Source organism: Aquarana catesbeiana, linkage group LG03 (genome assembly GCF_042186555.1).
Source record: "Aquarana catesbeiana isolate 2022-GZ linkage group LG03, ASM4218655v1, whole genome shotgun sequence".
NCBI classification, from domain to species: Eukaryota; Metazoa; Chordata; class Amphibia; order Anura; family Ranidae; genus Aquarana; species Aquarana catesbeiana.
Window position 1 is genome coordinate 547032444 of NC_133326.1, and position 23988 is coordinate 547056431.

General features: G+C 42.7%; 1 protein-coding gene across 24 annotated transcripts in view; it reads left to right on the plus strand.

The window, feature by feature from the left end:
• Window positions 1–23988, plus strand: part of MICAL3 (microtubule associated monooxygenase, calponin and LIM domain containing 3) — a 313530-nt gene that overhangs the window by 190948 nt on the left and 98594 nt on the right. For 16 of the 24 annotated variants that reach the window (XM_073621556.1, XM_073621539.1, XM_073621540.1 and 13 more), the window contains 4 exons: window positions 1223–1330; window positions 2544–2645; window positions 11174–11360; window positions 21788–21876. In XM_073621556.1, the coding sequence (XP_073477657.1) occupies window positions 1223–1330; window positions 2544–2645; window positions 11174–11360; window positions 21788–21876 (486 nt within the window). The remainder of the gene's footprint in view (window positions 1–1222; window positions 1331–2543; window positions 2646–11173; window positions 11361–21787; window positions 21877–23988) is intronic. The other 8 variants (XM_073621551.1, XM_073621554.1, XM_073621560.1 and 5 more) reach the window with 2 other exon arrangements.

Consider the following 23988-nt stretch of genomic DNA (forward strand, 5'->3'; position numbering starts at 1 on the left):
TCCCGATGCCTGGGGTACATGTAGTCTGTGATCTCCCTTTGACAACAAACAGCCAACGCTGTGTGGCTGCTAGCTGTTAGACCTGGCTGTCACTCTGATCCCCTCTATTAATAGTGAGTCCTCATTCTCTTATCACTATGTTGGCTGTGACAGTGATCACATGTAGGAGTCTTCATACACAAAATAAGTAAGTACGTAACGCCGCTTCGCCCTGTGGCGCGACCCCCCCCACACCCCCGAGCCGATGCGAGTGCCTGCCGGTCACGATCAACGCCGGGCTCCCGCGATTGGCGCTGACACATGGAGAACCGGGATCTGTATGAACAGCGATCTGTCATCCCCCCTGAACAGTCCCCTCCCCCCTTGAGTTAGAACACACACTAGGGCACACATTAACCCCTTGATCACCCTCTAGTGTTAACCCCTTCACTGCCAGTGACATTTTTACAGTAATCGATGCATTTTTATAGCATTGATTGCTGTATTAATGCCAATGGTCCCAAAAATGTGTCAAAATTGTCCAATATGTCCATAAAACTATCCCCTATTTTGTAGACGCTATAACTTATGCGCAAATCATTCAATATACGCTTATTTCGAATTTTTTTTTTTCTTTTACCAAAAATATTTAGAAGAATACATATCAGAAACTGGGGGAAAGAAAATAGTTTTTTTTAATATATTTTTGGGGGTATTTATTATAGCAAAAAGTAAAAAATAATGCGTGTTTTTTTTCAAAATTGCCACTATTTTTTTGTTTATAGCGCAAAAAATAAAAACCGCAGAGGTGATCAAATACCACCAAAAGAAAGCTCTATTTCTGGGGAAAAAAAGGACATCAGTTTTGTTTGGGTGCAACATCACATGACCGTGCAATTGTCAGTTAAAGCAACACAATGCCGACTCGCAAAAAGTGCTCTGGTCAGGAAGGGGGTAAAATCTTCCGGGGCTGAAGCGGTTAAAATGTATATACAGTAAATGTTATATTCATTTAGGTGGGCAAATTATTCATGGAGGTATAGTCAAGTGGGGCTGATGCATAACAATGATGCTAAATTTGCCATTGGCTTTTAGTCTTTAGTTTCCCTTCCTCACTCCATACCTGACTCTTAGTTGGATTCCCAAGTTTTTTTGCATTTATCTAAACCAATGTTTATTTCCTCTTTTCCTAAAAGCCCCCCCCCCTTCAAGTTCAATACTAATAATTTTTTCCGCTTCTCAGTTTGATCTTGAACCCGCCCGTCGCTCTCCAGTCGACCAATGGCAGCATTCTGTCTCCCTTCGCTCCACTGAACGCCCTGCCTCCCCCTCTTACGATGACATCCGACAGGTAGCATGTTTCCAACACACATGTGTGTGCAAAGCTCTGGTGTGTACAGCTAAAAGCATGCGCTTGAGTTATCCATAGGTGAGAGGCACTTCTGCTGAACACAGCTTGAAGGCTTTCTGCCTCATTTCTAAAAGTGGCTTAAACAGGAGCAATCTGTCTGTTACTCAGCCACCCCCCCGCTCAGACTCCAATTGATTGCCAGATTCTGAAAACAGTTCTTATGCAAGGTTCTTATAGAGGGGATCTTGTGTGAGACATTTGCCCAGTAATGGTTTACAAGTTAAGTGGTTAAAAATCCCATACTAGTTCATTCTGTAGCATGTACAGAATCAGGTACACCCATATGATGTGTAAAGATCTTTGCGGGCAGCAGGAGGGCTCCATGGCCATAGAAGTATGAAACTACAGGACATGGGTTTTTATAGGAGGCCCTGCAGTCCAGGTTGATTTCTCATATCCCTGTTAATAGTTGGGAACATGTTAATCCAATAATTGTTGGATTTCTCTGTGTGCACAGCAGAGGTAATCCCATAAATGAAAGGAAAAAAATGGATAAGATATCTCTGCAGTCAGAGACTGTAACAAAAGCACGTTTATTTACCATCTGCATGCAGTTTTTTTATTTCCGTTGTAGTCACATCTGGACCATCTTATATCTTTTACTGGTGTCACTGGGAAAGGAAGTGGTACAGAAAAAAACGTAATAGACATTCTGCTTGTTACGCATTATATTCACAGTTAAAAAAATACTTTTAGGTAATGTTGAGTTTCAATGACATTTTTGTTCCAGCACACCCTGTTATGTGATTTTTTTTTTTTTTTTTCCACATATATTTTTCATACCTCTCCTGGTGTAGTTTCAAAAATAGTCAAAACTTTTCTAATAACTAACCCAGGGAACCAAACTATTAACAAACCCACAGCTTTACAGTGAACAGAAATTTGCTGATTAACTTGGGCATATAGTGTACTTGGGTGCCGGAACAGACCTGGCACTGTGCTTAGTTGGCTGTTGATACTGTCATACAGGGGACACCTGCTACTAACAGATTTGACCTGTGCCTCAGTGTGTGTGTGCGCTGCTGCTGGGCCACTCCACTATGCCTCACCCGCTCGCACCAGTTGATTGGAGGTGTGTGACCTTTGACATTTTCACCTTTTACCTGTGGCTCATGCCCTCTTCTTCCTCTCTTCCTCATTTCCCCTCTGTCAGAAGTACATAAAGATATATACAGGTGGTGTGAGCTCATTGGCTGAACAGATAGCCAATCAGCTGCAAAAGGAGACCCCCAAGCCTCTGTTTGGGAAGAAAGTGGTAAGCTGGATAAAGTGTTTCAGTAGTTCAATTTGGTGTTTTCCTGTTAGAATTTTTGCTTTTTTTAAAATTTATTAAATGAAGTTAAATTCCAGGCACCAACACTTTTATGCAAATATATTTTTCAATAGCCAAAAATATAAATTCACTTTGTGTGCACCAAATGCCTTTTAAGCCCAGATATTGCTATGTAAAAACAGCCGTGAGCTCAGCAGGGAGCAGAGCTATGGGAGGGACCCAGCAGACTCCACACACTACAAACTGCCAGCAGAAAACTACAAAAGGGGGCGGGGACCAGACCAGTCACCCTGCAGAAGGCGAGAGAGCAGCAGTTTGACTGGTCTTTATTACAGGAAGCTCTTGCACAAAGGCAAAGTTGAACACTTGATTACTGCACAGATCCCTCATGGACCAGAACATTTTTTTTTTTTAGATGTGTGAATGGATTTGGAGCATACAGCTACTAATGTGTCTCGTTTCAAATGTTTTACTTTTAAGTCTTGGAATTAGTAGGAAATAGAACTATTTTTATTTGCTGCCTGTGTGCTGTTGAGGACATTTTCACTTTACTTTCTTCCCCAGAGATACAAGCATCAGGTGAGGATTAATCTCTCCAAACTGAAGCCAATTCCCTCTTTGTCACAGAACATCTCTTGTTTTAGTGACAACAGTAACATTTTATATTTCCCATCAATGTGTTCCAGTTACAATGAATAATGAAGGTGAATCTCCACAGCAGGGTCACAGACAGCAATAGAAACCTGACAGGGGTTCTAACCTTTCCTCAGTCCAAAACAATGGTGGCAAACAATGTTTTTCTTTTGTGATATTGTCTTCCAAGAATGGTTTTATATGTTTTTTAAAATACTTAGTGTTTAAATACAAAAAACATTATATTTAACATTATATTTAACCATTAAAAACATTATTGTAACATTTTAGAATACCCACATTTATGTTTTTTTAATCTCTTTTTGCATTTTCTTCCCCAAATAAAACACAAAATGAACATAAGCAAATAAAATGTTCATGTGCTAGGAGATTTTTTTTACTTACTGTAAATATGTAGAGCAAAGCTCTGCTGAAAGCCACCACCGAACACAGTTTAGTAGTCTTGATTCACTGCTTTATAAATATTCTGCTTTAAGTCAGGCTGTTAGTAGCAAAGTGAAACTAGTTTCATTGTGGCACACAGGAAGGTTTTCTTGCTATCATGTAGCAGACATGTTATAGCGGTCAGGGGTATGCCCACTATGATGGGTAAAGCCTGGAACTTTTAAAGGGACCGTGGGCATGGACAGGTAAGACAGGGTCACCCTGTTTTACAGTTGCTGCAGCCCCACAGCAACTATGAGACCTATTACCTCTGTTACTTTACGCTTAATTATGTGTATCTTGAATAGTATGCATTTACATGTAATAACTATCAGGAAAACAGCAATGTGTTTGGAATGCATTCATTTACAGTATAATCATTTTAACTTGGCACTAAAATTCAACCACTCAGAGCGAAGTCTCAGGTGGATGACTAGGGTGTACATCACACCACAGGCGGCACACTTTACCACTAGTTCTGCCTAGAGTCTTTATAAGGTACTCAGCAGCTTCCTCCCACCCATTTGCAAAGAGGGCATCACTGCTGGTCAGGCTTCACTTGGGTTGCTGTTTATCCCAGTACTCTCATCCATAGCAATGATGGAAACCAGGCTCAAGGGAGCCACGGCAAAAGCTCAGGTGAACACTGCCTCTGCCGAAGGCCTTCAAAACACTCAAACTCAGTGATAATGCTTCCCTTGCTTTGGAGCAGGTATCTGTTTTAACATCAGTCTCTGCATCCAATTCTAGCTTTATCTCAGGTAAGACAATAAGCATCCTATCTAAGGCAGACTTTTCTTCAACAATTGTCACAATTTCTCAGATAGCTAACAGATTTTATACAGCCATCACTGTCCATGGCTCAAACGCCAAGTTCCTTCACCAGCCTCACTTTCTCCACCAAAGTCAGATCCAGATATTCTTACCCTAGAAAAGGCAGACATGGACGGTAATGTTGTGGACCTGGAAGTGGTGGTAGAGGAGGCTGCAGAAGATTTCTTACCCTCAGGCTCCTACTGTATGTTCCCTGATGTTACAGCTTCACACAATATTCTTGCTAAGGTTGATAACCTCACTTCTTCTGTGTGCAAAAGACTCAACATTGTTGCACTTGATTCTTATCTGTCTCACCATTACCCTTTGGGTACATGGAGACCTGCTAAATATTAAAAGGCATTCCCCATTCATGAACAAATTGAATGGGCAATCTATGACAATCCTTTGGGTACAAAGAGACCTGCTAAATATCTGATTGTGATGGAGGGATCACTGGCACCTTAGCTGAGATCCATTTCCTATGTGTGTCACCTGCACTTTGTTTTTAGCTGTATCTACACCTGCACCTACGCAGCACTTTATTTACATATATTCCCCATTCATGAACAATTTGAATGGGCAATCTATGACAATCCTTTGGGTACAAAGAGACCTGCTAGATATTAAAAGGCATTGCCCATTCATGAACAAATTGAATGGGTAATCTATGACAATTGGGTAAATCCAGAAAATATTTTTTACCCCTCCGAGAATCAATGCCACGCTCTATCCAGTGGAAAGACAGTTCACAAAAAAAGTGCTCTATTCCAGTAGAAGACACTTCTCAGTCTTAAACATCTTACCGTACCAAGCAAAAATGTAGAGACGTACCGTAACTCACATTATGTGGTACTGCATCCAATTGCTTACAAAGAAGGAAGGGGAAGGGTTAAAAAAACTTTAAAGGTACCACTGTAATCCCAAGTTGAGAAAAGAAAGTGCTCACAAATATATAAAACATTTCACATTTTTTGTGACAAATAAATAATATAGGTCTCTCACATATGTACAGAAAGTACCGGCAAGTTGTACAGAGCACCTGCGCAAATTGGCCCACAAATCAATCACCAGTTAGGTACAGGACCAGCCAAACCATGGGACCCAGTGGGACCATTGTCCCAGGCATCACTTGGAGGACAGCAGCCGGCCAGAGCGTGCAGTAAAAAGTTGGCAGGAGAACCCGCCGGCCACCACCGTACACCCTAATCACCATGCTGTCTTCCGATATCTGCCCATTGGGATGCTGTGAAAGGCTGCATCCAAGGAATGTGTAGCCCACACTGCCTGTGAAACAGTTTCACATTGAGCAGATTGTGAGGCTTGTAAGAGCCGCTGAGTCTGTGACACTGTCAGCTAATGTAACTGTATGCAGGGAGAGAGATCAGCTGTAACAACTCAGCGGTGATGTTGGGAGTGGGTGGGACCGAACAGCTATCAAAAACCAGCCAATGGGATGGGGTCTTGGCAGGCCGCTACATTTATGTGGCTCCGCCCCTTAAACGGCCCAATGATTGGCTTGTGTTTTGATAACTGCTCCGTCTCATGGCTCCGCCCACCGCAGAGTTGTGACAGCTGATCTCTCTCCCTCAATGCAGTTACATTAGCATTTTCATACACTGAGGGGCTCTGGTAAGCCTTATGATCTGCTCAATGTGAAACTCCCCCTCCCACAAATAGAGCTTTCTTTTGGTGGTATTTGATCACCTCTGCGGTTTTATTTTTTGTACTATAAACAAAAAAGAGTTTGGATTTGATTGTAATGGTTTGTGATATAATTTTACATATGGACAAGGTGCTGTTGCATGTAAATTTGATTTTCTGATGAATTTAGTTTTATCATGATATAAAATAATGAATGTGAGGGCTTTCTGGTGGGCGTGTTTTTTTTTTTTTTTTTTTTTTTTTTTTTAATTGGGGGGGGGGGGGGGGGGGCAGCATTTAATTTTTGGGCCCAGGCAGCACAATGTATTGGACCGGCCCTGCATATATAGTGGTCTTGCATATATGAGGGGTCACTGTATCAACACCAGTGGATCATTACGCGTTTTGCCAACAGCTTCTTCAGGGGTACCTATTGGTACATGGTCAAAACAGGAGCCATGGAGTGCTTAGTCCGCCACATATGAGAGGAGGAAGGAACGTGCAGCTGGCCAAGAGGGGGCACGGTTTAATGTAGCCAAATAGCAGGGACCCACCCAGGGTCAAGTTTATGAATATGAGTAACGCAGAGGTCCTAGAGTTGAATTGTAGAGAGCTGGTCAGAGTAAGTGCCACCCAAGTTGAATTTTCATTTAATACATTAATTCCCTGATAAGGCTCTGTAGGTTAGCTACCGCCGATCCTAGCCACAAACGGCGCTTACATGGGGAGAACACAGCGTCCACCGCTCTGCGGTGCTCATATTCATAAACTTTACCCTGGGTGGGTCCCTGCTATTTGCCTACATTAACCACTTCCGGACCGCCCACTGTGGATATACGTCGTTTTGACGTTAAATACCTTTAAAGCAGCAGATAGCTGCCATAACCCCGGTATTTTTATTCACATTGGGCAGTCCGCTATAAGATAAGTGGTCTCCGCAGCGGGTTCGCCGCAAGATCACTTTTATTGGTGACGGGAGTGGTGCCCCCCTCCTGCCGCATCTGGTCGTCTCCGCCACTTACCACAGCCGTCGATAGCAACGGACACGATCCTTTGCTATCCCCTGATGGACAGGAAGTCGAGTGAGGGAATGATGGGCCCCCACTCGACTCTGTGCCATTGGATGACGAAAGCGAAGTCAAAAGTCGCTTCTGCCCAGCGGCCTTAAAGGGACAATTTTTTTTTTTTAATTGAAAAAAAGACTTCCCTTTTATTATATTTTTTTATTTTATTTATTTTATTGCTTTTAAGTGTAAAGTATAAAATACGAAAAAATGTAAATAATTTAAAGCACCCCGTCCCTCTGTGCTCGCGTGCAGAAGCGAACGCATATGTAAGTTGTGCCTACTTATGTAAATGGTTTTCAAACCACACATGCGAGGTATCGCCGTGATCGTTGGAGCGAGAGCAATAATTCTAGCAAAAGACCTCCTCTGTAACTCAAAACTGGTAACCTGTAGACATTTTTTAAATTGCCTGTGGAGATTTTTAAGGGTCAAAGTTTGTTGCCATTCCATAAGCGGGCGCAATTTTGAAGCAAGACATGTTGGGTATCCATTTACTCAGCATAAAATTATCTTTCACAATATAGAAAATAATTGGGCTAACTTTACTGATTTATTTTTTAGTTCAAAAAAGTGTATTTTTTCCAAAAAATTTGCGGTTGTAAGACCGCTGCGCAAATACGGTGTGACATAAAGTATTGCAACGACCGTCATTTTATTCTCTAGGTTGTCTGGAAAAAAAATATATAATATGTTTGGGGGTTCTAAGTTTTTTAGCAAAAAAAAAGAGATTTTAACTTGTTAAACCGTTCCCCTCTTCTTGGCCGGCTGCACGTCCCTTCCTCCTCTCCTATGTGGTGGATTAAGCACTCCATGCCTCCTGTTCTGACTGTGTGCCTGATCCCCTGAAGAAGCTGTTGAAATGTGTAGTGATCCATTGGGGTTGATGCAGTATCTCCACAGTTGACCCCTCATATATGCAAGACCACTATATATGCATCACCCAACTGGTGATTGATTTGTGGGCCAATTTGCGCAGGTTCTCTGTACAAATTGTCGGTACTTTCTATACATATGGGAGAGACATATATTCGATAGCATGCACAATACTCTACAATGTTTTTTATCATGATTTTTTATTTAAATTTGTCAAAATAAAATGTGAAATGTTTTATATATTTGTGAGTACTTTCTTTTTTTCAGCTTGGGATTACAGTGGTACCTTTTAAAGTCCTTTAACCCTTCCCCTTCCATCTTACTGTACCAATTTAATATGTTCCTTCATTCAAAGATTCTGCTCACCGAAAATTTGAGGGGATTCTTGAGGCTTTTCTTTTTACTCTCGCAGGCGCAGCTCTGCAACCAGCTATTTTTGAAATTTCTGTCTGCCAGGCTGCAGCTAATTGAACTAGATGAACAACCAACATGATAGTGTATTCCAAGACTGTTTTTAACTGAGCAATTTGGTGAGGCATTTGAAAAATTCATGAAAGATGTCACAAGAGGAAAGGATTTTCTTCCACAGCGAAATGTTTCAAAGCCTGCTTCCTCAGAAGCTTACACCATTTTGCAAAAACACAAAGCACCTCAACGCTCTACCCAGACTTTACCTTCTAAGCCAAAATTCATCTCTCATCTCTTCCTTTCGGTGCAAGACTTAGAAAACCAAATCCACCAATTCTTCCCAATGAATGAGCACCCTCACTCTAAAGAGTGGGGGATATCTGTTGCAGTTTGCCTCTCTCTGAGTCAGACGTCCCATACCTGGCAGTTAGACCCTGAACCAGCTTATGTCCAGGGAGAAGTTGTTCCATATCTTCTACCGAACAGGGAACATGGTCACCAGAGGAATCCAAGTTCCCCATCACAGTCTTGTAGCTCAAAGTGATAGGTATGGCTCTGCACCACTGTACCTCGTTCAGGGACACCCAATCGGGGTGAAATCAGATAACACCACAACTGCGGACTATATCAATCACCAAAAGGTCACTAATAGTTATGAAGCCTTGGATGCAAGCCAGATCATCTCATGTGGGGACAAACACTGTCCCGAGATCTCCACTGTCTGCATACCATGAGTGGACAGTTGGAAGGCAAATTACCTCAGCTGTTGCTGCCTGGCCTAAGGGAAACAGGCCCTTTATCATGTCATCTTCAACTTGATATGGGGGGCTTTGGAGGAGGATATCCTGACCTCCAGATTCAACCACAAGTTACCTCTGTGGCCAGAACCAAAGACCCTCTAGCACTGGCATCGAATGCTCTCAGTAATTCCCCACACTCAGTTCAGGCTAATCTGTGCCTTTCCTCCAGTGCGAATTCTGCCTAAACTGCTTTGCAAAGTAGAGCAAGAGAAGAAACTGGTGGTTCTTATTGCGCCAAAGTGACCCAAAACAACCTGGTACACAGAAATACTCCAACTAATAGCAAATGACCCCTGGCCTCTTTCAAACAGTCAAGACTTGCCCTTTCAGGGCTTCCTGTTCCATCCTTTTTCTCAGTCACTGGCTTTAACTGTATGGCTGTTGCAGCCCTGGATTTGAGGGACAGAGGGGTCTTTTGAGTCTGTCATTCCTACTTTGTTAAAAGCAAGAAAAAACACTTCCAGAAAAATCTATCATCATACCTAGAGATCCTTCTTTGCCTGATGTGAACACACACCCTTTAATCCCAGAGATTACTCTGTGCCTCTAATTTTGGCCTTCCTACAATCAGGACTCATCCAGAACTTGGCCTCAAGTACTTTTGAAAGGACAGGCTTTGTTCTTGTCCACACTTTTCCAAAAACCTCTGGCCTTTCTTTCCCTAGTTAAAACCTTTTATTCAAGGTGTCACTTGGATCTAACCTCCCTTACAGCACCCTGTGCTTCCTTGGGACCGTAATTTGGTAATTTGCAGAAACCACCCTTTGAACTCAACAGGGAAATCCCCTTGGATTATCTCTCCTGCAAAGTAGCCTTCTTGGTGGCTATCACATCTGTCAGCTGTATTTTAAGAGCTGGCACCTCTCTTGAAAAGAGCCATTCCTTATGCCTCACAAATGCAGGTTAGTCTTGCACCCAAAACCCTGCCTCCTTCCTAAGATAGTATCCTTTTTCCACCTCAATGAAAACCTAATTCTCCCCTTTTTGTGCCCTATTCCTCTAAAGCAACCAAAGGAAATTTCTCTTCACGGCTGGATGTGGTCAGAGCCATCAGTCTACACTAAAGCTTCTATCAGGAAGACAGTCTTCCTTTTGATTCTACCCTCAGGATCTTGCGAGGGACAGCCTGTTTCAGAATCCACGCTAGATGAATAATGCAACGCATCTCCAAAAGACAAAGCTCCTCCTGCACTTTTATGTCTTGACTCCACCAGATTGGAGGACATTCTGACATCAAGCCACTGTTGTGCAGATTTGTAAGGTCGCCACCTAGTCTTTTGTTTATACCTTATCAAAGTTCTAGGTCAGTGATGGTGAACCTTGGCATCCCAGATGTTTTGGAACTACATTTCCCATGATGCTCACCTACACTGCAGAATGCATGAGCATCATGGGAAATCTAGTTCCAAAACATCTGGGGTGCCAAGGTTCGCCATCACTGTTCTAGGACACGCTGAAGCTGGGTCTGTTGACCCCTGTCATTGTTGAGCCGGATGGCACAGTTCTGTTTGCCTAGCTGTTGCTCACTCATCCAATTCATTGGTTGGGGATGTTCCAGGGTCTATGAATATCAAGCCTGTGATCTGTACTTTACTTCAAAACGTGGAATTTACAGGCAAGTCAAAATCCACCCCCCCCCCCCCTTTTTTTTTTTCCTTTTTTCCTGATTTACACTTTAAGATGACAGGTTCTCTTTTTAGATAATTCAGTGCAGTGGTACTGAAGTTTCATGCCCTGCACATCCTGGGTTCAGTTATGTAGATAATTGTACAATTCACTTTGCAGTTTCTACCTTGCTTATCTTCTCTTTCCCTCTGCTTATACGCAGGCTTCGTTCAGGAAGGAGTTCCCACAGAACATCGGTGGGAGTGATGTCTGCTATTTCTGCCACCGCCGAGTGTACGTAATGGAACGTCTAAGTGCTGAAGGCAAATTCTTTCACCGCAGCTGCTTCAAATGTGACTACTGCAACACCACACTGCGCCTGTCTGCCTATGCCTATGACCTGGAGGATGGTGAGACTTGAGGCTTAGAGCCTTTCACGAGCGCTTCCTAGTTAGTATGTTGGCTGAGGCATATTTAGGCTTGGTTCACATATATGTGAATTGGATGCATTTTGAACCGCATCCGATTCGCATTACGTGAACTGGACCGGCTTTCAATGAAGCCGGCTCACACATGTCCGGTGTGGCCACGGTCCATTTTTTAAAAGTCTTGTGCAAGGTGCGAATTCAGGTAAAAATTCACACTTAAATCGCACCTCAACTGATGAGCAAAACTGCACCAAACTCAGGGTTGCAAACCTGAGCTGGACATGTGTGAACCTAGCCTTAGGTTTAGTTTTGAATGTACATAGGCAGGTTGAATCTTCCACAGTAGTGACATGCTCACACACACATTGATTGAAGGTGTCACTCTCTTGTAGCTGATACCCTGATTATTCATCTTTGCATGGAATACAATAATAAAAAATATGAAACTGCAAATGAAATGCATTAAAAAGTATAAACACTCAATCATTGTAGTTAGTAAAGTCCATTAACAGCTTGATGACTACATTCTATAGGCAAGGCTCTCCATGCCAAGAGAGCATGAATCTGCATTCCACATGTGAACACACCTAGGTCAAAGAATCCAGTTTCACTGACATCTGCTGGTCTTGCATCAACAATTGGTCACCACTTTGATTCCTGTTTATATGAATATTATGGATGCACCGATACCACTTTTTTTACAAGTACCGATACCTTTTTTTTTTTTTTTTTAGGGTTGAAAATGTTTTTATTGGTAGTATAAACAGCATGCCAGAAATATGATTGATACATCAAATAAAATAAAGCGGCAACGAGCAGGCCAAATGGCTTTCGCCTACAGCAGTGCTTGCGCCCGACGTTTTTTTTATAGACATCCATAAATACATCAAATGAATAAATGATCAGGGGGGATAAGGAAAGGAAAAAGGATAGGAAAAGATTAGGAGAGAAGGAGGGGGGAAGGGGAATGGGGGGGAAGGAGTCTGCTGGGAGACTCTGGGGTGGAAGGAGAATAACTAGACTATTGAGGATCATCGTCATACATTTGAGGGAAAATCATGGCAAGGGTTGAGCTGAGCTTGAGGGGATGGGGAGCATGCCATCTAGGGTATCTGAGGAGGAGAAGCTCAGCCAAACAGACCAAAAAACTGTTTGTCATAGGTGTTATTGTCGAGTGCCAACATCTCCTCCATTCTCATGAGGTCATTTTATTGTAGAGACCCATAGAGATAATGGGGGGGTAGTGGTGGTTTTCCAAAAAAAGTGGGATAAGTTGTTGGGCCGCAGACAAAAAGAAACGTAGAAGGCATTGTTTCTGGGAGGCTATCAACCCTGGCAACATGGAAAGGAGGGCGATTTCAGTGGTTGGCTGTAAAGATTTCCCATATATAGCATTATATACCTGAAATGCTTGTTTCCAGAAGGGTTGTATCACCTTTTTTTTTTTTTTTAGTACTCATCGATGCCAATTACCGATACCTACCACAACCGTTTTGTGTACACTTCAGCTGTCAGCAGTGGTACAAAGCACTGAAAATTGTTTACACTTGAAATACACTTTTCTTTATTGTACATCATGGGACACAGAGCTTTAAGTAATTACTTAATGGGTTATAGGCCACCTTCAGGTGATGGACACTGGTTATACCCAATCCAGGAAGTTCACTCCCTATATAACCCCTCCTCCTTCCAGGAGCACATCCGTTTTTTTGCCAGTGTCCAAGGTGTTGGTCACGAGTAAAGATCTGCTCTGAGGAGTTATCCATGCTGGATTTAAATAGCCTCCATAAAGACCGGATCCATCCAAAGTGCCACTAAGGCTTAAAAGGATGGTATCTGGGGCCTCGTATCTGAAGCACGAGGTTTTGCCTGTAACGCCTCTCTTTGTAGGGTTGGACCCCAGGAACCCAGGCTTTGGTCTTGCCACATTACCTAGCTTTCCTGGTGGGGTGCTTTACAGGTCCAAGGGAGTTGGAACCCTGATATCTAAGGACCTGGTCCTTGAAGGTTTTCTAAACCCATCGCGCCGATGGGTGAAGGTTGGATTGTCTGTTAATTCAGCAAATCCTGCGGTGGGGATAAGGTAAGGGAAGAAACTTGGGTATTAAAAACACCTATGTATTCTTCCATTAGGGAAAAAATTTTGTCATACCTTAATTCTCCACTAGAGGGAGTCTATGCACATACCTTATTCTGTTGTCTTCACTGTAAAGCTCAGTTTGTGTGTGGTCGCAGCAGCGTGTGCAGGGAGATTTTTATCGAGGTAAAATAAATCTGCAAAATGTTTCCCCCCCCCCCCCCCCCCCCCGAAGGGACCAGAGGGTTAGGGGGACATCAGCACTGTACCCTCTTCCATTATTCCCTGCCGCGGGTGGTTCGGAGGACTCGCTGGTACTGTTAATTTTATTGCTGTTGGCTGATTTTACTGTTGGTGCCTGCTGCTGTAAAAAGGGACGGAATTTTTCTCTGAGGGGGAGGGACCTAAGCGCGGTGCTGTGAATGTCCACGAGGACGCACGGCAGGCTAAAACAAATTACAGCTGTGACAGTATCTCCTCAGCTGACGAGGAAGAAACAAGCAGCCTGCAACACAGGGAAACAGGAGCTGTGGGACACGTGAGGGTTGCAGACTGGCATTCCTGATACAGGAAGGACATCTTTTTCCCAGCACTAGGCTGAACTTTATAGCGGCTTTAAATGTCATGACTATGTTAAGCGATTAAGTGCAATTTGTGTAGTGCCTCTGTTTTTGTAATTATGACTATGCCTACCAAAAAAGACACCACAAAAACATAAAAAATAAAGGTTTTACCCCCAGGCGTTAGGATCTCGAGTCACATTTTCACGCTGTCATCCTCGCCTGAATTACCAGTTATGGCAAGCCAGGGTGAGCCATTGGAACAAATTGACGGTGCAACTGCTTCTCACATCTCAGCCCCTGTGTACGTGACTGAAGATGTCCTTTCCTCCTCCCTGCAGGGTCTGGAAGGAAGATTAGCAGCTTTAATCACATCCTCCATTCAAATGGATAGGAAGCATGCTAGATCCCCCCTCCCCCACTTCAGAACCTTTGCAATGGGAACAGTGGGCTCAGGATGAGGTGTTGCCCTCAGTTGATCAGGTGGAAAAACAAACCGATGATTCCTCTGTGGAGGAAACAACGGTAGATGAACCTTTTTCAGCCTCACAATCTGAGAAATTGCTGATACAAACTCGGAGATGGTTCATTCCACTTTCATGCTGCCCCTAACGCAGTCTCCTGAAAACTCGGTTTCTTCCTTGGGTTCCTTAAAATCTTCAGCCTTCGCATGCATTTTCTGCACATGCATTACTAGAACAGCTTATTTTTGCTGAATGGGATCACCCGGTTAAGCATTTTCTCCCTCTTAAGAGATTTTCAATTCTCTATCCCCTGGAGGAGAAATTCTCCAAAAAATGGAAAATACCAGCAGTTGACGCTGCGATTTCCAGTGTGAATAAAGGCCTAACTTGTCCTGAAGACAATGCACAAAAGTTAGAATCCCTGTTAAAATCTACTTTTTCCTTGGCAGGTGCCCTTACTCAACCTGCAGTCGATGCAATACGCTGTCAATCACTAAAGGACCAATTTAAACAGGCCCTTGAAGAGATTCCTGCACAACAAGCTCGGGAATTGGCTGAACTACCAAAAGTATTATGCTTTGCCATAGATGCCGTTAAAGATTCTATTCACCAGACGTCCCGCCTTATGCTTATGCATATACATAGAATCATGTGGTTAAAAAATTGGTCAGCTGAAGCACCATGTAAAAACCTCCTAACTGGGTTCCCTTTTCATGGGGAGCGACTATTTGGAGAAGACTTGAACAAATATATCCAAACAATTTCTAGTGGGAAAAGTACTCTTTTTCGCCTCTAGGCAGTGGCGACAGCCTCCACCGACAGACTCTAGAGGAAAACCTCAGGGTCAGACCCAGGCTCAAAAGAAGTCCTGGGGTCGGAAACCTGTAAAGCAGAATCCTAAAGCCTCCTCTTGAAGAGGCAACCCCCCTCACCAAGGTGGGGGGAAGACTTCTGCAGTTTTCAGAAGTCTGGAAAGAGGAAATTCAGGACAGATGGGTCATCTCCACGGTAACGCTGGGGTACAAGCTGGAATTTCGGGACTTTCAACCATCTTGCTTCCTGAGGTCAAGCATTCCCAAAGATCCAGAGAAAAGACCATCTCTGTTTCAGGCACTAGACCATTTACTATCTCAAGGGGTTATCATACAGATCCCCACAAAAGAGCAAGCTCTGGGGTTTTATTCAAGTCTTTTTATGGTACCAAAACCAAATGGGGACATCAGACCCATTCTAGATCTAAAAAATCTAAATCAGTTCCTGAAGATCCGCTCCTTTCGCATGGAGATGATCAGGTCAGTAGTTTCTATCCATCTAGGAGGAGAACTTCTGGCATCCATCGACATCAGGGATGCATATCTGCATGTCCCTATATTTCCTACTCACCAAAAGTTTCTGCAGTTCGAGTTAGAACAGCAGCATTTTCAGTTTGTAGCCCTGCCCTTTGGGCTAGCCACAGCACCCCGGGTGTTCACAAAAGTGCTGGCCCCACCTCTAGCCAGGTTAAGGGCACAGGGCATAACAGTGGTAGGGTACCTAGACAATCTATTACTAATAGATCAGTCGGTGGCTCGTTTGGAGCAAAGCGTACACACTACAACCAACTTTCTGGAAAGTTTGGGTTGGATTCTCAACCTAGAGAAATCTTCCTTAATACTGCTAAAAAGGCTGGAGTACTTGGGTCTGATCATAGACACAGCCCATGAAAAGGTATTCTTGACTCAGGCAAAGATCAATTCCATAAGAGAGCTGGTGCGGATGGTCAGGTCAAAAGGTGATCCCTCCATGAGGTTGCTAGGAACCATGGTGGCTTCATTCGAAGCAGTTCCCTATGCCCAGTTTCATTCAAGACTGTTGCAAAACAGTATCCTGTCTGCTTGGAACAAAACTATTCAAGCTTTAGACTTGCAATGTGGCTGTCCCCAAGAGTGTCCCGAAGCCTCACTTGCTGGTTACTAACCCAGAATCTGTTGAAAGGAAAATCCTTCAGACCAGTCATCTGGAAAGTGGTAACGACAGATGCCAGCCTTTTAGGCTGGGGAGCAGTACTAGAAAAGACAACTATCCAGGGACAGTGGTCAAGAACCGAAAGAACCTTGCCCATCAATATCCTAGAGATTCGGGCAGTGCATCTGGCTCTAAAGGCCTGGACTTTCAGGTTACGGGATTGTCCTGTCAGGATCCAATCTGACAATGCCACAGCTGTGGCCTATATAAATCACCAAGGGGGCACCAAGAGTCTCTCAATGCAGAGAGAGGTGAACCATATTCTAACTTGGGCAGAAAGGAATGTTCCGTGCCTATCGGCAATCTTCATTCCGGCAGTAGAGAATTGGCAGGCGGACTACTTGAGTCACCAGCAGTTATTCCCAGGGGAATGTTTCTCACTGATCTATGCATTCCCCCCCATTCAGTTGCTGCCTCGACTTCTTTGCAGGATCAAGCTGGAAAGAAAGCCAGTAATTCTGGTGGCACCAGCATGGCCCAGAAGGTCATGATATGCAGAAATCATAAAGATGGCAGTGGAGGGCCCATGGTCCCTCCCACTGCGGCCAGATCTGCTCTCACAGGACCGATATTCCATCCTTCCTTACGGTCTCTAAATTTAACGTCTTGGCTATTGAAACCCACATTCTGAAGAAACGTGGGCTTTCTGGGTCAGTCATCTCTACTTTACTTTAATTAATGCAAGGAAGCCAGCCTCCAGAACTATATATTATAGAGTCTGGGGGTCTTATGTTTCCTGGTGTGAATCCAAGGGTTGGCACCCACGGAGATATATCATAGGCAGAATTCTTGCCTTTCTACAGTTAGGGGTAGAAATGAAATTGGCCTTAAGTACTATTAAAGGCCAAGTCTCAGCTTTATCAGTCTTATTTCAAAGACCACTTGCTACACATTCTTTGGTCTGGGGTTTTATACAAGGGGTAACGTGGCTTAATCCGCCCGTCAAACCTCCATTGAACCCGTGGGACTTGAACTTAGTTTTGTCTGTGTTACAAAATCAGCCATTTGAACCGATACAACATATTCCCTTAGTCCTTTTGACAAAGAAGTTGGTATTTTTGGTTGCTATATCTTTAGCAAGGAGGGTTTCGGAATTGGCTGCTCTTTCTTGTAAAGAGCCAAATGTAGTTTCAGGTTTTCACCTGAACCAAGATATTGTCCTGCCATGGTTTTTCCAAAACCATGTTCCAGGGAAGAAAAGTCACTACATTGTCTTGATGTGGTGAGAGCAGTGAAAATCTATTTAAAGGCAACTGCTCAGATTCGTAAGACTGATGTCTTATTTATTGTGCCAGAAGGTCCTAAGAAAGGACAGGCAGCGTCGAAATCCACTGTCGCTAAGTGGATTCGGCAAGTGATAATTCAAACTTATGATTTAAGGGGTAAGATTCCCCTTTTCAAGTTAAAGCGGGGTTCCACTCAAATTTTTAACTTAATCTTACCCCCTTCAGTTAATTGCATAGATGTTCAAATGCCGCACAAAATTTTTTTTTTATCGCTGTAATTACCTTTATATTGTACTTTATTGTGGCACTTCCTGTCTCTCCTCCCATGGGAGTAGGCGTGTTTATTGCCTTTCCCTGGCGCCGCACTGTCTCCTGGGAGCTTAGTGTCAGGCTTCCCAAGATTCAGTGCGGAAACAATGATCATGCGTGTGAACAAGCTGTGAATGAACAGCATTCACCGCATCCAGGAAATCAATGCTTGTGGGCTTCACATGCCCACAAGCAAGATGGAAACAGCCAGCATCACATTTTTTAAGTTATTCTTCAGTACGAAAACAGACAGAGGTGGAAATATTACACCCAAACTGTGAGTATTATTTTGGGGTTAGCAAAGTGTCTCAATGACCTAAAAAAAAAAAATGGGTCGCCGGACTCCCGCTTTAAGGCGCACTCTACCAGGGAGGTTAGTGCTTCTTGGGCAGTGCGTCATCAGGCCTCCATGGCTCAGATCTGTAAGGCCGCAACTTGGTCTTTAGTGCATACATTCACAAAATGTTATCAGCTGGATGTAAAGAGATATGAGGATATCACCTTCGGGCGCAGTGTGCTGCAGGCAGCAGTATAGGTCCTTAAGTCTGGGGGTACCCTCCGGGTTGTGTCTCCCTACCCACAAGTAGCATTGCCATGGGATGTCCCATTAAGTAATTACTTAAGGCTCTGTGTCCCATGATGTACGATAAGGAAAATAGGATTTTTATAACAGCTTACCTGTAAAATCCTTTTCTTGGAGTACATCATGGTACACAGAGGTCCCTCCCCTCTTTTTTGGGATTTAAGTATATTGCTTTGCTACATAAACTGCTGTGCTCCTGGTCCAACCCTACAAAGAGAGGCGTTACAGGCAAAACCTCGTGCTTCAGATACGAGGCCCCAGGTACCATCCTTTTAGGCCTTAGTGGCACTTTGGATGGATCTGGTCTTTATATAGGCTATTTAAATCCAGCATGGATAAATCCTCAGAGCAGAGCTTTACTCGTGACCAACACCAAAAAACTGATGTGCTCCTGAAAGGAGGAGGGGTTATATAGGGAGTGAACTTCCTGGATTGGGTATAACCAGTGTCCATCACCTGAAGGTGGCCTATAACCCATTAGGTAATTACTTAAGGCTCTGTGTCCCATGATGTACTCCAAAAAAAAGGATTTTACAGGTAAGCTGTTATAAAAATCCTATTTTTTTTTTTTAATTTGCGCATTTTTCAATATGAAACGTGTAAATTCATGTTAAATGGGTAAATATATGTTAAAGATGTAAAAATATTAGCGAACAAGGCAAACAAAAAAGTTTTAATTATCAATAGTTTATAACATAGAAGTGAAAAAAATCAGCAGGGAAATAATTAAACAGAGAAGGAGAATAAGGAGTTAATTAGTTTTGATTAGAGTAAATTAAGGGTGAATCAGGAGTTAAACAAAGGAACATTAAATTTATATATATATATATATATATATATATATATATATATATATATATATATATATATATATATATATACATTTTTTTTATTTTATTTTTTTTCTTGACAGGTTGCTTTAAACTGACTTCATCTGCAAATTGACGTTCATACCTTTGATCTGTAGATGAATACACAATGTTTCTTTTTATCTGTTTTAGCGGCTGAGCAAAGCTGTTGATAGATATTGCCTGGCTGCTTTTTTTATTTTATTTGACAGCTCCAATTGCTGGAACCTCCTTTACACTTCAGCTGTCAACAGGGGAACCCCACTGACAGCGGAATGAGTCATCAGTTAAGGATGTGGCAGCCCCGCTCCTTAACAACCGATAATTGCCGGCTTTTTTTTTTTTATTATGTATATAAATTTCATCTGTTAGTGGGGGAATCCCGCTGACCGCTAAGGCTCGGTTCACACGGGGGCGACTTGTCAGGTGACCTAGCCGCCTGACAAGTCGCCTCCCGTTCTGTACAATGGAACCGTTCTAATCGGAGCGACGCAAGTCGCTCCGACTTAGAAGAAAGGTTCCTGTACTACTTTGGGGGCAACTTGCATAGACTTCTATACAGAAGTCGTCTTGCAAGTCGCCCCGGCAGTCGTGTGCAGGTCGCCTCGGTGAGGCCACCTGCAAGTCGTGCCGACTCTGGTGTGAACCGAGGCGGAATGGAAGTATCGGGTTCAGGTATCGGTGCATTTGCACAAGTACCAAGACTTGTGCAAATGCTTAGCATCGGCACCGATACCAGCATCAGTGCAACACTAGTGAATGTGATGACAGCCAATCATGGAGATCACATGAGGTTTTGTTTACAAAGGTCAATCTAGGCATACTGACACTGCTAAATTTGGTTGGGTCATTGACCTTATGAAAGGCTTAAACCTGGCAACTTTATAGTGAAGACGTTGCCTGATTTTTCAGTGGTCAAAGCCCTGAGGGGTCCATCCTTTTACTAGATCCAGTCCATAGGCAAATATATTCCGAAAAATGAAATGTCTCCGCCTCAATGGACAAACCTGAGGTCTTGGTCTCTATTTGGTCAAGTCTTGTTTCATCTTCATGACTGCAAGAAGGACAGTATCTTAGCAGAGTTGATCAGGACACAATATAGGAGGGCTAGGTTCCTCTGCTGGCTTTCATTTTGCTGGATTTATAGTCACATTGGTCCAAGCTTTAGTCACTAAGGAAAAACTGCATTCTTTGTATTTGGCCACTCTGAACTTAGGCCCTTGGTTGGCCAAGTCTTGGTCACAATTTTGAAGGAGCATGACATAACTGATCAAGAGAGCCAAGTCCTGACCTACCGTGGGATTGAAGCTGTCCAGAGTGCAATGTCTTGGAATGTACCAGCAAATATGTAGTTTAGATGACTTCCTAATTGGATATACTACAGGGATTCTTCTTTTCTTTTTTTCTTCTTCTTTCTTCTTTCTTTTCTTCTTCCTTCTTTTTTTTTCTTCTTTCCTAATGTATCATGTATATGCTAAACTGCGAGCAATTGAAATGAAGATATTAACCAAACAAACAAAACAATGCTGTGCTTTAAAAAGTTGCTCGCATAATACAATGAGGAGAATGTACTAAAACTGGAGTAGACAAAATCTGAAGCACAAGGTCAGATGCCAACAGCAATCAATCAGCTTCTACCTTTTTAATTTTCAAAATCTAAATGAACAGGCTGAAGATGGAAGCTCATTGGTTGCTTTGCAGAGTACTAGTGGAATGTTTGCTCTGTTTTAAATTACTGATGCTTCACACGCAATATATTAATTTTGTAATATACACTGTATTATGTGAGTGTGTTTTGTTTTTTGTTTTTTTTAGCACCACCTTGGTTACATGGTTACTTAACTTGCTAAATCTTGCTGTAATATATTATGCACCCCTGGCATTTGCACAGTACCAATGTTTCCTGTTTAGCAGTAGACTCCTTGGTTTTACTTGTCTTTTAGCATTGTCCTTCGAGGAATGACTGAACACAAATAGTCTCTCATCTTAACTCATTTATACTGGCAGTTTAACTGGCTCCCACCTAGTCTGTCCATGCTGTGTGTGTACAATTGAGCTGTGTTGGATACAGAATGGGCATTTTGGCGATGCTTGGGTTAAAGCTTGCTATTCCTCCTCCGTTCCTATAGCACTGGATGTGACATTGGGCATCTTTTGTCCCTGACACACTGTCACATTGTTACTGGCAGACATTTGCCTGCTGTTCCCAGTCACCGACCTCACAGCTCAAAATGTACTGTCACCAGCTGACAAACAGTCCCACTACACAAGTCTGCACTAATCCGTTTCAGTGCTCAAAGCTCATAAAGCTCATTTTTTATTTCCTTTTTTTTTGTAGGAAAGTTTTACTGCAAACCGCACTACTGCTACCGGCGCTCCGGCTTCAGCCAACGAAAGAGAGCAGCAGCACCTCCACTTGTAAACAAGGTGAGGGCAATGTGACAGAATGGTCTTATTCTGTGTGCCAGTTTTTCGGTGCCAAGATTCATTGCTTTCATGTACCTGCAGATTATGTCATTATGGGGATTTAACATGGCTATCCTAACTTATTGCATAACAGTGAGAGAATGGAAAGCTAGGTTATCTGTGCTGAATGGATTGTTGTAGGGTTAGTACACCTGTCAGGTTTTATTGCTCTCCATATCCTTGTGGGAGAGATTTGTCCTCCTAACTTACCTTATGCCAGTTGTTCAGCAGTACAGGAAGGGGAAAAAAACTCTTGTAGAGAGAGCAATTAAAGTATATGTGAACCTTCGCCTTGCAAAACAATCCATTTATTTTTTTTCTATAATCTTTATTTAAATTTTCTTTTTTACAATCAATTGACAAACATATAACCAACAGACATTAAAAAAAAACTACCTCATAGAAATCCCCCAATTCAGTTACCCATTCATATCAAAGAAAAAAAAAGGGGGAGGGGGAGATCCCTGAGTCTTTTAGTACTGCAACATAATAAGATTCCTGAATTCCCACTAGGAAGAATTCCACAACTGGGAAAAAAAAGGGAGTGTCACCTCCCTTTTATGGAGAAGGGAGTTGTAGACTCATGTTCGCTGTTCAAAAATTAATCCATGGTTCCTATTTAGCATGAAACTCTCCCAATCTATTACTATTGGTACAGACCCATTTCTCATCATCCATGATTTTGTTAACCTGTTTCACCCAATGTTCTATAGTAGGTGCTTGTGGGTTTTTAAAAACCATCCATTTAGTTAAAAATGGAAATGAAAGGTATGACAGAATGCCTGGCACCCCGACTTGGTCCCCTTCACCAAACGGTGACTCCTGCCCTCCAAACCCTTCCAGCAGACCAATAGCTAATACCAGCCCTTTACCCCAAGCATCATATGCAGGTAAATCCAAAGGAATAACTGTTTATTTAAACCTAGACACATACTTTATACACCCAGGAGGACATTCCCCTCTTGGGGATATTAGCATAGGATAAGATAAGACGTACAGCCAGTAAAAACATGACAATGCAACCTTTAAACATTAATCTAGTTAACGGCTAGGCACCTAGGCAAGTCATCAGTATGGCTAGTATTCACAGACATTGCCCACCCTGCCTCCCTTGTCTGTGCTGGAAAATATGTTCACAATAAGTTTTGATTAGCCAGGGCGTGCCCACCAGGATGCCCAGAAACCGTTCCAGCCCCAGATACATAAAGTACATTATACCACTCATTTCTAAATGTCACACCCCAAATCCAGCTTTGATCTAGGTTACCAAGTTGCACATCTTCTGCAAAAAATAGAATAAAAAGTTAATAATATAAAATTGGTAGTAGTGGGGGGCAAAATGGGAAAAATTTGCCTTATGCAGCTTTTGAGGACCAGCCGAGGCAAAATAAGAAATATGCCCAAGGAGAGTTCCATATCCCAGTCTGCACATTCTGTCCGACACAATATTCCGCAGACCCACCTCTGTTCTGGGGACTTCCTGGCCATATAATCCCGGTAGATACTCCTGGCCAGTCAAAGGGTTCAGGACCCGGCTCTCCTCCATGCTCTGACCGTGAGAAGCAGATAAAATCCCTGGTATCCTCCATGTGCCATAATCCGTGGGTAGAAGACTAGCCCATAGTCCCCTCCAAAAGCCCCTTGGCTGCGTCTGTCACAAAAGGCAAAATATTTGTGTCAACACAAGTCTGATCATTGGAGGGAGAGTAGGCTAAGTTCTCAGCACAAAAGTGTGGCGCTATATATCACATCCACAGCCGTGTGTATTACAGTAAAGACATATAAAAATAGGTGAATACTACCAAAAAATGTATGACCATAAAATGGATAGTGTCAAATAATTAATCAATGTTGATCACATATAAAGTAAATACACAATAATACTTAATCATCAGATGTGCCAGTGATTAATAGAAACCCGTGCTGGTTCCATGAGCCAGACACCAAACATAAAAAACATGAAACTTTAAAAGTCCATAAAAAATGTGTAGAAAAATAGTGAAGAAAACATCAACAGAGTTCAAAGGGGGTGATTATGCATAGCCAGATGGTATTCACAGAATTTTAGTCGCA